We start from the raw sequence: 12,200 nt of genomic DNA, 5'->3' as shown, positions 1-12,200 counted from the left end.
GTTGTTAAACTCTCTAGTAATTTGGACTTTTGTATGCTTGACTATACCATTTTATAGCCCCTACAATCTCTGTGTATTTCTCTATACCTTCCAATAGGGTAAAATATTTAGGGCTTCATCCTCCCACGAGTATTTGTGGCAAAACCCCCATTGATTATAATAGCAGCAGGATTATGTTTTTTCTGTAGCTATTGAGATCTAAGTTTAGTGGCTGATAATTTTTCTGAATTCTGCATTGCTCTGGAATTTGCTTCTAAACTCAGGTTACCTCTAGGTCAGTCTAAAAGTCATGCCGTTCCAGGGTTCTGCTTTGTTTTTGCACTTCTCCACCAGAATAAACAGTTGCCAGCTTCAGACTCCAGATCACTTTTCTTATAGACATTTGCACACAGCAGGACACCAGCACTGTAGTATGAATTCAAGGTGACAAGCAGGCTTGTTCCATAAAACTCACATATCAGGGCTGGGGGACACACATATCTGCGTGCTTTGAAGAGTATCCTGTGCACGCCATTAAAACAGCTGCCGTAGAAGCTGGGTCTTCAGGGTGGGCATGAGGCCTCCTGTTCATGAGTAGGTAACAAAATTCAGATCCTCTTTAGCAAGTTGGCAGAGATATAACTATCCCTCCAAGAAAGTGCCCTTTGGTCCTTGTTCAGGCATGTTTACAAGCTGCTGTGCTCTCTCACCCCCTTGACTGGAGCATAGATATGTTCTCTTAAGGAAAGTTTATCCTTACAGATGATTGCCAAGGGTGAAATCCTTGCTCTGATGGAGTCCATGGCAAAACTCCCATTGACTTTCATGGGGTGGAGGGAAGAATTACCCCCCAGGCATACAGTAGTGGCTGTTTAATGACGAGACGTCTTGGGGAGAGATGTCAAATGATACTAAAACAATAAATCTAATAAAGGGGCTAAACCTGCTCCTATTGAAGTCAGAGGGAATCTGGACATTTACTTCCAGGGATGCAGAATGGGGCCCAAGGGTCAAAACTCAGATGATAAGAGAGGTATGTAAAGCAAATAAAAAGCAGATGGATTAAAAAGTCCTTATTGTCCCATTTAGTGACCAGTTAGGAGACCTAGATTCAGCTTCGGCTCCCAGAATCTATCTTCCCTGGTGGGCAGTGCATCTGTCCCCAAAGACTATGACTCCACAGAGACCCATTTGTTCCTTTAAGGAGAGATGGCAACAGACTCCTGAGCTGGAAAGACAGAGTGCTCAGAACAGAGGCATGGAGGTGCAAAAGGGATTTAAACATAGTTGGCTCTGTAACTTATCCCACTGTAAGCTTTGGAGTTGTGATTCATGAGGCTTGGAATCTGAACACTTTGCACTGTCTGCAATGCTACCAATTTCTCTCCTTACAGACAGTGTGCCTTGGTGGCTCTGGAAGATGTGAAAGCTTATGTCACAGAGGATGGCGGGCAGATAGCTGTAAGATAACACTTCATTATACTGAGTTTAAATCAAGAGAGTATTAAATCAAAGCCTGAGATATTCATCCAAACTCTTCTGGCAGCTTTAAAAAACATAGCTAATGTTGTTGGGATTTTTTTTTTTCTGTTAGGTGTTCGATGCAACCAACACGACTCGAGAGAGGAGGGACTTGATCTTAAATTTTGCTAAGGAGAATGCTTATAAGGTGACTTTCATTGATCTGGAATAAGGACTGTAGGAGTGAATGCCTCCTTTGGGTGTGTCCCATTGCCATTAGCGTCAGTGCATTGGATGGCAGATTTGGGCCCTTATCTTTGTACAGTACCGTTGTAGTTTCAGGGTTTGTGTCATCATGTCCACCTCTCCAAAGCTGGTTTGAAATGCCGTTCTGGTGTTGTTTTTTATCCACTTGCTCCGGTGTCAGTGAATATTTAAGGTGCATGGTAGGGGAGAATCAGCACCCTTCCATGCATATGTCTGATTTGGGAAGTACCTTGTTTTAGTGAATTGGCTGTTGGGATATCCCCAAAAAAATATTCTGCCCTCAGCAGCCCTTATCTCTCTGGAGCCCAGAGATCACGAGGATGAGTGTGGCACACATTCCTAAATAGACAGATAATAGGAACCCACTGTGAGGGGCAAGGTTAGTTTCTCACAAAGCATATCTAGCTAAATCTATCCCTGGGGTAACTCTGCTGACTTCATTTGTTGCTATACTGGGAATTAATATGGCCTATTTACATTATTCTAGAGGCTCTTAATTCTACTAAACATGCTTCATTGTCTCCTCTCTAGGTGTTTTTTGTGGAGTCTGTCTGTGATGATCCAGAAGTCATTGCTGCCAATATCCTGGTGGGTGCTGAATGTTCATAGGTGCGGTCTGTAGCAGCCTTCTCTAGAAGACTTGATGTTTGTCAGGGAAGGTCACAGACTATGATAGTGGCTCACAGTAACAGCTGAGATTCATTATTATTAGAGAGCCCTACAGTAAAGTTAAACCTAATCCACAGAACTCAGGGGATTCTGGATTTAAAGGCTTTTACTCTCTCTCATTCTGTTGTACCTGCCTGTGGGCAGGTGATTCTGTGAAGTCGTACTGAGGCCATGGCTACACTGGCACTTTACAGCGCTGCAACTTTCGCCCTCAGGGGTGTGAAAAAAACACTCCCTGAGCGCTGCAAGATACAGCGCTGTAAAGCCTCAGTGTAATCAGTGCCACAGCGCTGAGAGCGCGGCTCCCAGCGCTGCAAGCTACACCTGTAGAGGATGTGGTGTAAGTGCAGCGCTGGGAGAGCTCTCTCCCAGCGCTGGCGCTGCGACCATACACAAAACTTCAAAGCGCTGCCGCGGCAGCACTTTGAAGTGCAAGTGTAGCCATACCCTGAGTGTTCTACACTGAGGTGTCTGTTTAGACCTGGTGTTAATCTCTGTTACACCCATGTAAATTCAGAATAACCCAGTCGGAGTAAGATGAGTCACTCTGGATTTATGCTGTCCTAAGAGAGATCAGAGTCTGGCTCAAAGACTGAATTCTAACTTTCATTCTGATTTTCCTTTCTGCAATCACGAATGGCATCCTTGGTTAAACTCATCCAATATTCTCTTACCCTGCTTTAGTGCAGCTTATGCCAGGATCAGAAAAACTGGGCTTTGTTATCTCACCAGGCGGAAAGAGATTGATGTAAATTCAGAATAACCCAATCGGAGTAAGATGAGTCACTCTGGATTTATGCTGTCCTAAGAGAGATCAGAGTCTGGCTCAAAGACTGAATTCTAACTTTCATTCTGATTTTCCTTTCTGCAATCACGAATGGCATCCTTGGTTAAACTCATCCAATATTCTCTTACCCTGCTTTAGTGCAGCTTATGCCAGGATCAGAAAAACTGGGCTTTGTTATCTCACCAGGCAGAAAGAGATTGAAACTGAACTGCTTCTAATAAGTCTAACTCTGCAGTTCTTATTCTGGTGCAGTGCTATCCCTGTGTAAACTGCCTGGGGTGGGGTGCCCTTTGCAATACTGTATGCAGTTCTGATAGCCTTGTTCTGATGTTTCAATTCTGAAATAAGTGGTTAATATTTGCAGATGCGTGGCAACCAAGACAGATGGGTTATTTATATGGGAACTTGGAAACCAAAGTAAAACCATGAAGCATTTTATCTCAGAGCTTGATTTTATTTTCATGGGAAGATCTTCAGTAAGTGGTTTGTGTGGAGAGGCAAAAGTCAAGCCATCTGTCTCTGTCCCCTGACCAAATGCCACCCTGTGACATTTGGAAGTGTTCTTTGTGTCCTCTCCAGGAGCAGGTTCGTCACAGGGCAGATGGGAAGGGGAAAAGTAAACAGTGTTTGCTTGTTTGTTTGTTTGAAAATTGAAGAATAATGTCACTTATTCTGATTTATAGAAAGTTTGCTTAACTTTTCTAAAATCTCTCTCTCTTGTTCAGGAAGTGAAGGTCTCCAGCCCTGACTACCCAGAGAGAAATCGAGAGTGTGTGATGGATGATTTCCTGAAGAGGATAGAGTGCTATAAAGTCACATATCAGCCCCTTGATCCAGATAATTATGACCAGTAAGAGGCAAGATTAGGAGCATGTTGCATACTGGATATGCTGTGGATTCAGACACATGGGCTGCTTTCTTTTGCCAGTTTTGTTCCCTAACCTCACATGCTGCAGTCCCTATACTGGTGAAACTCTCATTGACTTTGCAATATGGGAGATTTGCTTGTGTGAAGTGTGCAGGATTATGTCCAACATGATTTGCAAGGATTTCTCTCTAGTGTATAAAATGGGAATGTTTAAATAGAAAATTACATTACAATGTAATAGACGTATTGGAGCATGAGCTTTCGTGGGCGAATACCCACTTCGTCGGATGCATCTGACAAAGTGGGTATTCACCCACGAAAGCTCATGCTTCAATACGTCTGTTAGTCTTTAAGGTGCCACAGAACTCTTTGCTGCTTTTACAGATCCAGACTAACACGGCTACCCCTCTGATATATTGTAGTAGTCTGTCTTTTATCTCTAAGCGTTTTCTAAGGCACCTCAATGCCAAGCGGTAGTAGCAGTATTAGTATTACAAGAATACACACATATTTTGCTTTAAAGATGCTGACGAGTGTCCTTGTTTTGTGTTGACCCTAGAGATCTTTCCTTCATTAAAGTGATCAATGTGGGACAGCGGTTCCTGGTAAACCGTGTCCGGGATTACATCCAGAGTAAAATCGTCTATTACCTAATGAACATTCATGTCCAGCCGCGCACCATCTACCTTTGCCGGCATGGCGAGAGTGAGTTTAATCTTGTTGGCAAGATTGGTGGGGATTCTGGCCTGTCGCCACGTGGGAAGCAGGTATGTTCTTGACAATGTCAGGATTGACATCCTTTTAAAGTGTGTCAGTATAATAGGGACCTGGATTTAGGTCAGATTGTCTGCTGGTGTAAATGGGCTCAGTTCCATGGACTTCAACAGAGTTTTGCTCATTTATGCCAGACGAGAAATTGGCCTGCATCTGACTGTCAGGGGTGTGTGATTTCTCTTTGGCCTGGAGTTGAAGTCCCCACATGCATCTTCAGTCGTCTCTCTCCCTGCCCCCATGAAGCAATGCTCCTGGCCAATGAGGGGTGTTCATCCTGCAAAGGATTCATTCTTTACTGCACAAACAAGAATGGGCATACGTTTTTATGGTTTTGCCAAGCTGCCAGTTAGACTGTAAAGCTGACATGTAATAGACTAGATTTGCCAATATGAGAAATGTTACTGCCAACATTGGGATGCAGTTTAATCCGGATAACTCCTCTTTAATGAATCCAGGGAATGCTAGTTTACTAATTTTAATACTAGGTTCTTTGCCGGTCTACTTTTATCTTAGACAGTATTTCTGAGATCAGGACATTTTGTTATTCTTAACCAATCAGCAGTTTATTAATTCACCTAGAACCTCATTCGTATATAAACAACAATTGATTGATCAAGTCAGGGGTGGCTCTAGCTTTTTTGCCACCCCAAGCACAGCAGTCAGGCAGCCTTCAGTGGCTTGCCTGCGAGAGGTCCGCCAGTCCCACGGCTTGCCGCCGAATTCATGGGACTGGCAGACTTCCTGCAGGAGCGCCACCGAAGGCTGCCTGACTGCGGCCCTCGCAGGGTTCAAGTGCAGATACGACAAATCTTCTAGGCTTATGCTGAATGCAAAATACACATGCAGTCTTCTGTGTGAGTAACACAGACCCAGCAACTAGTTGTTGGGATCCAGCAACTATTCCGAGGAACAAAACAAATCACCCTAAATCTTATTACATTTACTGATTGTCACCAGTTTTAAGTTCTTTAGTATCTCTAATGCATTTATCACCCTTCAGGTAATTCTCTCAAGTAATAAGACTGCCCCTGCCTTATGGTACTCTCTCTTATGAATTTGGTCCTTGCTATTTCTTGTGTTTGGTTTGATAGGATCTAGTTTGAAACATCAAAAGCAATTGCTTACATTTCTTTTTTTGAAGTTCTGAGGGCAATGTGCTTGGATTTACAAAGGAGAAACACATATATAGCATTACTTAGTTAAAAGCCACAGTTTGGTTACTTAGCAGTGTGACAGGCTGTCCACCCCTCACAATGTCTGAACAGGTAAAATAGGCCAATTAACCTTATAGGCTACACCTGGAGGAGAGCCAGGGACTGATGAGGCCTAATGGCTGATGAAACCTCATTGGAGGAGAAGCTGGGTAGGGAATCTAAAGAAAGGAAATTTGTATTTGTAGGGGAGAGCCTGCAGTCACTTGTTGGAAGCAGAGAAGTAGGGAGGAGGAAACGGGGGGCGAGAGGGAACTGGACAGTAAGCCTTGGGATGCTAGCCCTGGGAAAAGAGTCAACCCCAAAGGAGTTGTCAAGAAAGAGAGTCCCCCAGCCCAGAACCCTCACCCCCTCCCACATTCCAATTCCCTGCTTCAACCTGCAGCCCCCTCCTGCGCTCTGAATTGCTCATTTCTGGCTCCACCTTGGAGCCTGCATCCCCCAGTTAGAGCCCTCACCCCCTCCCACACCCCTAACCTCCTGTCCCAGCTCAGTGAAAAAGAGTGAGGATGGGTCAGAGCCAGGGCCGGCTCTAGCCATTTCCCCACCCCAAGCACGGCGGCGCGCCGTGGGGGGCACTCTACCGCTTGCTGGTCCCGCGGCTCCGGTGGACCTCCCGCAGGCGTTTCTGCGGGCGGTCAGCCGGTCCCGCGGCTCCGGTGGACCTGCCGCGGGCGTTTCTGCAGGCGGCCAGCCGGTCCCGCGGCTCCGGTGGACCTGCCGCGGGCGTTTCTGCAGGCGGTCCACTGGAGCCGCCTGCTGCCCTCCCGGCAACTGGCAGAGTGCCCCCCGCGGCGTGCCGCCTCAAGCACGCACTTGGCGCGCTGGGGCCTGGAGCTGGCCCTGGTCAGAGCGAGCCACTGAGGGAAAGGGAATATAGTGAGTGGAGGCGGGGCCTCAGGGAAGGGCAAGACTAGGGTGTTCGGTTTTGTGCGACTAGAAAGTTGGCAACCCAAGATGCACGGTGGATGAGGGTGAGCTGAGGGTTTGCACCTGTGGCTGGGGTCCAGGGCCAGAGCTCAAAGCCCCACGACTGGAGTCTGCTACCCACCACTCCAGGGCTGAGGCCTGAAATTTGAGACTCACTGCTCCCAGGAAGATGGGAAACTCACTGGCTGCCTGCTCCTCTGGTGTTTGTGGATCCTCAGGGGGGCAAGGCCCATGCCCTGCTGGTTCCCTCCCCTGGCACCCCCCCAGTCACTGCCCAGGAGGCTGTGGCTGTAAGAAAAGCCTCTGGTGGCCACATTTGAGAAACGCTGCAGTTTTTATTGACCGCTTGAACGAGAGCTGAAAGCCATTCGGCTCCATTGTTTCCATTGATATCCAGTAGATGGTGCTGGCGTATAACAAATTTCTTCAATTCCTAGAAGACTTCAAGGTTTCATTCATTTCAAATACTTTTTTATCTGTTTTTTTTTTCTGCATTATCTATACTGCGAATTGGCATCTCTGCTCAGTTTCAAAGTTATGCCTTCGTTAGCTGCTTATATCTTTCAGTGAGACAAGGTGGGTGAAGTAATATCTCTTATTGGACCAACTTCAGTTGATGAGAGAGACAAGCTTTGAGCTTACTCAGAGCTCTTCTTCAGGTCCTGGCCTGTAGCTCACAGGCTTGTCTCTCTCACCAACAGAAGTTGTTCCAATAAAAAATATTCCCTCACTCACCTTGTCTCTCTAATATCCTTGGACCAGCAACACTGCATTTATCTTTCAGTGTTGTTTTTCCTTTTAGTGTCCTACAGTTCATACCACTTAATGCAGCAATTCTTTAGAAAGGAAGCAAACAAAATCTCTTTACAGCTCATGTAAATTTAGTGGACTTAGTCCATACATTCTTTGATTATATCGAATACCTTTTATTTCACGTCTTTCAGGGCTTGTAGTGGAACAAGAAACATTATTTTGAAAAGACAGACAGGGTAATCAGATCTAGAGAGATGGTACCTTTAATTCATAAAGCAGATAAATGTGCAGTTTCTAATTTGGGATAAAAATTGTTGGTTTGTATTTCTTGGGGTATCAGGAAGCTTGACCTATATATGTTATTCATATTTCTATAGGTCACCTAGCAAACATTCTTAACTGATATAACTCTTTCTCCAAACAGCTCTGGTTCTTTATAGGAAGCAGCAGAGTACTCTGCACAGGAAAACAAGAAATTCTTGTCTGTCATCTGGTAGGGGATCTCTTTAGCTAGACCAAGAGAGATGGAAGTCTCGTCCACAAGTAAATTATGGGAGTCTTTGGTTTGATAATCTAACAATAGCTGGAAGACTCCTTAACAAGCATTGGAGCTTTCCTTTCCTGAGGAAAGTGTATTTCAGCTCTAGGTTAACTGATGCTTTCCAGACAAGATGTCCTATACATTTGGATGTGCAGATTGATTCCCATTGTCTTTAGTCCTGAGAGGAAGCTAAAGCTGGGAGCCCGCATGCAGTGATTACTTGTAATCCTAGTTGCTGTGTTTAGCTTCCGGATTAAAAGGGGCCTGAGAGGGAGCTATGGTAACTTATTGCTAACATGTATTCAAGGCATGTTTGACATTTATACAGTTCACAACTGTGAACATATTAACTCTAGACCCAGAGTGGCAGAAATTGGCTCTGGATGGCATCAGTTAATGCCAGTCTGATGAGAAGTTTATTTAGCATGTTCTTTCATAATGAAGAGTGAATTCGCAATGGTTACTTTTCTCATCTCCCAACTTGCTTCAATTTCTCCAGTTCGCGCAAGCCCTTAAAAAATTCATTGCTGAGCAGGAGATTGTGGATTTGAAGGTTTGGACGAGCCAGCTGAAGAGGACCATCCAGACAGCTGAGTTCTTAGGGGTCCCCTACGAGCAGTGGAAGATTCTGAATGAGCTCGATGCTGTGAGTACAGTGGGGAAATGATCCAAAGCTATACACTGAACTTCTGGGGGCTTGTAAATAAGAACAGTGAACATGAAATAAAGTCTTTCCCCTCCCATCTAAACATTTTCTGAGCATTAATTACGCTTCACAACACTATGTGCTTATATTGCACCCCTCACCTCTGAGCTATGGGACTGGTTGGTGTAAAATTGAAAATGCCGATGGATTTTTACCTGTCTAAGTATCCCAATGCTCTTTACAGCACATACCATTAAAAACTCAATATTCAAGGTCCCATGTACTTTGCAACAACCAGCTACAGCACAACGGGCATATGCTGGACTTTCAGTGGTTCCCACTGTAATTCTTTCATGTAAATACGCTGTAAAGATAATAACATGGAAATAAATATTTGTTTTCATTATTTGCAGATTTAAAAACCAACAAACCAAAACCACAGCCATAGAACATAAAGGTTTGGGTTTAAAATTCAAACTAGAAAACACATTGCAGTTATTGGGGGGCGGGGGAGACTTTTGCTCCTTTTCAGAGGTTGTTTCTGTTGTATTCATAGATTCCAAAGCCAGAAGGGACCATTGTGATCACCTGGTCTGATATCTCACGTAATACAGGCCAAAAAAACCTCTCTCAAGAAACTAGTTTCCACAGTGCAAAGGTTGAGTCTCCTGTACATCCAACTGATCTTGCCTGCCAGCATCTGTGTAATGAGGATGTTAATGCTTGCCTACCTCTCAGGAGGGGTGGGAGGCTTTAGGAATTAATGTTTGCAAGCCCACTCCATGGTTCTCAGGTGTAAAGTGCTGTGTTAGAATTATTCCTGTCTGTTACGAAATGTAAAACACTCACCACGTAGGCATGTAATCTTCTGTGTTCAGTCCTTTCCCCCCCAGTGCTTAAATCTATTGAAATGAATTCCCTCGTAACAAACTCCTCTTCCACCAGGGAGTGTGTGAAGAGATGACATATGAAGAGATTGAAACTCAGTACCCAGATGAGTTTGCTCTGAGGGATCAAGAGAAATATCTTTATCGTTATCCTGGAGGAGAGGTGAGTAGGTTTAAAATAATAACGTAGCTGAGTATGTGTAGGTAGGAAAGAAGGGAATAATTAAAACGAAGTTAGATTTATGTGGGAAATGGCAATAGACCTAATGGTAGTATCCCAAATTTAGCTGTAATACAGTGGGTTACTGATCAGTGACTATTTCCTTTATGGTGCCATGCAAGTGATACATTTTACAGATATGATCAAGTGGTATGAGGGTTATTGTATTAGTTCCTTGGGGTTGTGGGCAGACATTAGGGTCCTTCTGCGTGGAGTTCATTGCAGGGAGTGAGCCATAGACATGATTATTTAATTTAGTTTATTACTTAGTTTTATTTACATCTATTGAAAATGTTGCTCAAAATCTGACTATCTCCACAAATTTAGGGGCCAGTTACCAATCCAAAAATATATCTTGCTTCCCCCCACCAGTGCTATCAGTTCTTCTATATCTTCCATATTTTAAGATTTGTAACCTGTGTTTTGATTCATGTGAAGCAATTTTAAGCCCTGCTCTTGGTTCTGGCATCTCCCCATGCTTGTGAAACCCCTAAACATCCTTATGCTGTTGAATCTTTCCCTTGATTTCTAGTCGTACCAAGACTTGGTCCAGCGTTTGGAGGCTGTGATTATGGAGCTGGAGCGTCAGGGCAGTGTTCTGGTTATTGCTCACCAGGCTGTTATGCGGTGCCTGTTGGCCTACTTCCTTGACAAGAGCGCAGGTGTGAAAGCAAATTCACTGTGTTAGGTTGGAGTTTGCCAGTTACATAACAGAGCTTCTAGAAGGGAGACTTGCATTATTCATTTAATTTAAAAAAAAACAGAACTTTTTGGAAAAAAAAATTTGGTAATATAGTACTTTACAATTCTCAAGCCTCTTTTAGCCCAGAGTATCTGTAAGTGCTTCACCAACAGTTCTCCTTACAGTGCCACTGAAATGCAGCCACTTCAGGTGTGTGAGTTTAGGAAGGTTAGTCTGGATTGGCCCCGTTATTGGGACTTGAGAGATGTGGGTTTCAGTTCCTGTCTCTGCCACAGATACTTCTATGACATTGGGCAAGTCACTTAATCAATTTCATGCTTCAGTTTCCCATCTGGAAATGGGGGGTGATACCACTTTACCTGATGGGTGCGAGGAGGATAAAATCCATTAATGATTGTGAAGTGCTCAGATACAGCTGTGATGAGGGTCATGTAAGTACTTAGAGAGAAAGCATCACCCAGCCAATTTCTGGACAGCAGTGGGGCTAAATGGCACAGAGAAGGGAAATTATGTCCAAGGACACGGAAGTGAACTCTTAAACTCCTGAAGTGTTTGCCACGATCTTTAAGATCCACCAGACAGATACCCTTAGAGACCTGTGGCTGCAAGAAGCTATGTCTACACTGCAATTAGACACCCACGACTGGACCGTGCCAGCTGACTCTGGCTCGCGGGGCTATGGCTAAGAGACTCTTTAACTGCAGTGTAGACGTTGCAGCCCAAGCCCAAACGTCCACACCGCGGTGAAACATCCCCTTAGCCCGAGCCCTGTGAGCCCACGTCAGCTGGCACAGTGTAGACATTGGAGTATAGACATACCCTAATTGGGTGGGTCTCTGAGGAATTTTGCTATAAGCCTCCATTTTCAGGGATGTCTGTATCTGCTATTGAAAGCTACTTCCACTGGGTGGAAGGTTAGGAACAAAACAAAAAAAAATCCCTATCTAAGTACAAAACCTGTCTATTGGGACTGTTGCTGGCCATGTGGGAGGGACCTTGGGAGGAATCCTGGCCCACTGAAATCAGTGGTAAAACTCCCATTGATTTCAGTGGAGCTGGGATTTAAGCCCTTAGGTTCAGCTCCTGGTCTCTTGGTCCCAAAGCTGGCAGGCAGGAACTGATGCTTGCGAAGGCAGTGTGATCAGAACTTGTGGTGGGAGGAACTCTGCTGGCAGACTGAGTAGCAGCAGTAATGTGCCCTTAGATGGAATTACTGGACCTGTGACTTGGTGGCTCAAGGAGGGGAAGAGTTGAAGCAGGAGGGAAGTGCACAAAGTTGATTCTAGGGTATCCCTCAGGACTGCAGCAGTAGACTCCAGGAGAGATAAGGGGATGTAAAATAAATTATGAGGCGATTACCTTCTACATCAGCTTTTCAGAAAACAAAGGCTCTGATCCTTCAAAGACTTACACACACATTTTAACTTTAAACAAGTGAGCCATCCTCTTGAACCCCATGTGCTTAAAGCTAAGCGTGTGTGTAAGTCCTTGCAAGATCCAGGCC

At 44.6% G+C, this 12,200-nt stretch overlaps 1 protein-coding gene across 17 annotated transcripts in view; it reads left to right on the top strand.

The window, feature by feature from the left end:
- The window catches only part of PFKFB2 (6-phosphofructo-2-kinase/fructose-2,6-biphosphatase 2), a 334,000-nt gene that overhangs the window by 298,367 nt on the left and 23,433 nt on the right, over window positions 1-12,200 (top strand). For 16 of the 17 annotated variants that reach the window (XR_007774534.1, XR_007774531.1, XR_007774529.1 and 13 more), the window contains 8 exons: window positions 1,374-1,440; window positions 1,574-1,648; window positions 2,239-2,295; window positions 3,889-4,013; window positions 4,591-4,798; window positions 8,740-8,886; window positions 9,832-9,936; window positions 10,526-10,655. Coding sequence is in view for 6 of the 17 variants with exons in the window: in XM_050954045.1 (XP_050810002.1) it covers window positions 1,374-1,440; window positions 1,574-1,648; window positions 2,239-2,295; window positions 3,889-4,013; window positions 4,591-4,798; window positions 8,740-8,886; window positions 9,832-9,936; window positions 10,526-10,655 (914 nt within the window). In the remaining 11 variants the exon portion in view is untranslated. The remainder of the gene's footprint in view (window positions 1-1,373; window positions 1,441-1,573; window positions 1,649-2,238; window positions 2,296-3,888; window positions 4,014-4,590; window positions 4,799-8,739; window positions 8,887-9,831; window positions 9,937-10,525; window positions 10,656-12,200) is intronic. The other variant, XR_007774537.1, reaches the window with a different exon arrangement.

Source organism: Gopherus flavomarginatus, chromosome 5 (assembly GCF_025201925.1).
Source record: "Gopherus flavomarginatus isolate rGopFla2 chromosome 5, rGopFla2.mat.asm, whole genome shotgun sequence".
Lineage (NCBI taxonomy): Eukaryota > Metazoa > Chordata > Testudines > Testudinidae > Gopherus > Gopherus flavomarginatus.
Note: the sequence above shows the minus strand (reverse complement) of the source record. Positions and strands in the feature narration are given on the sequence as shown.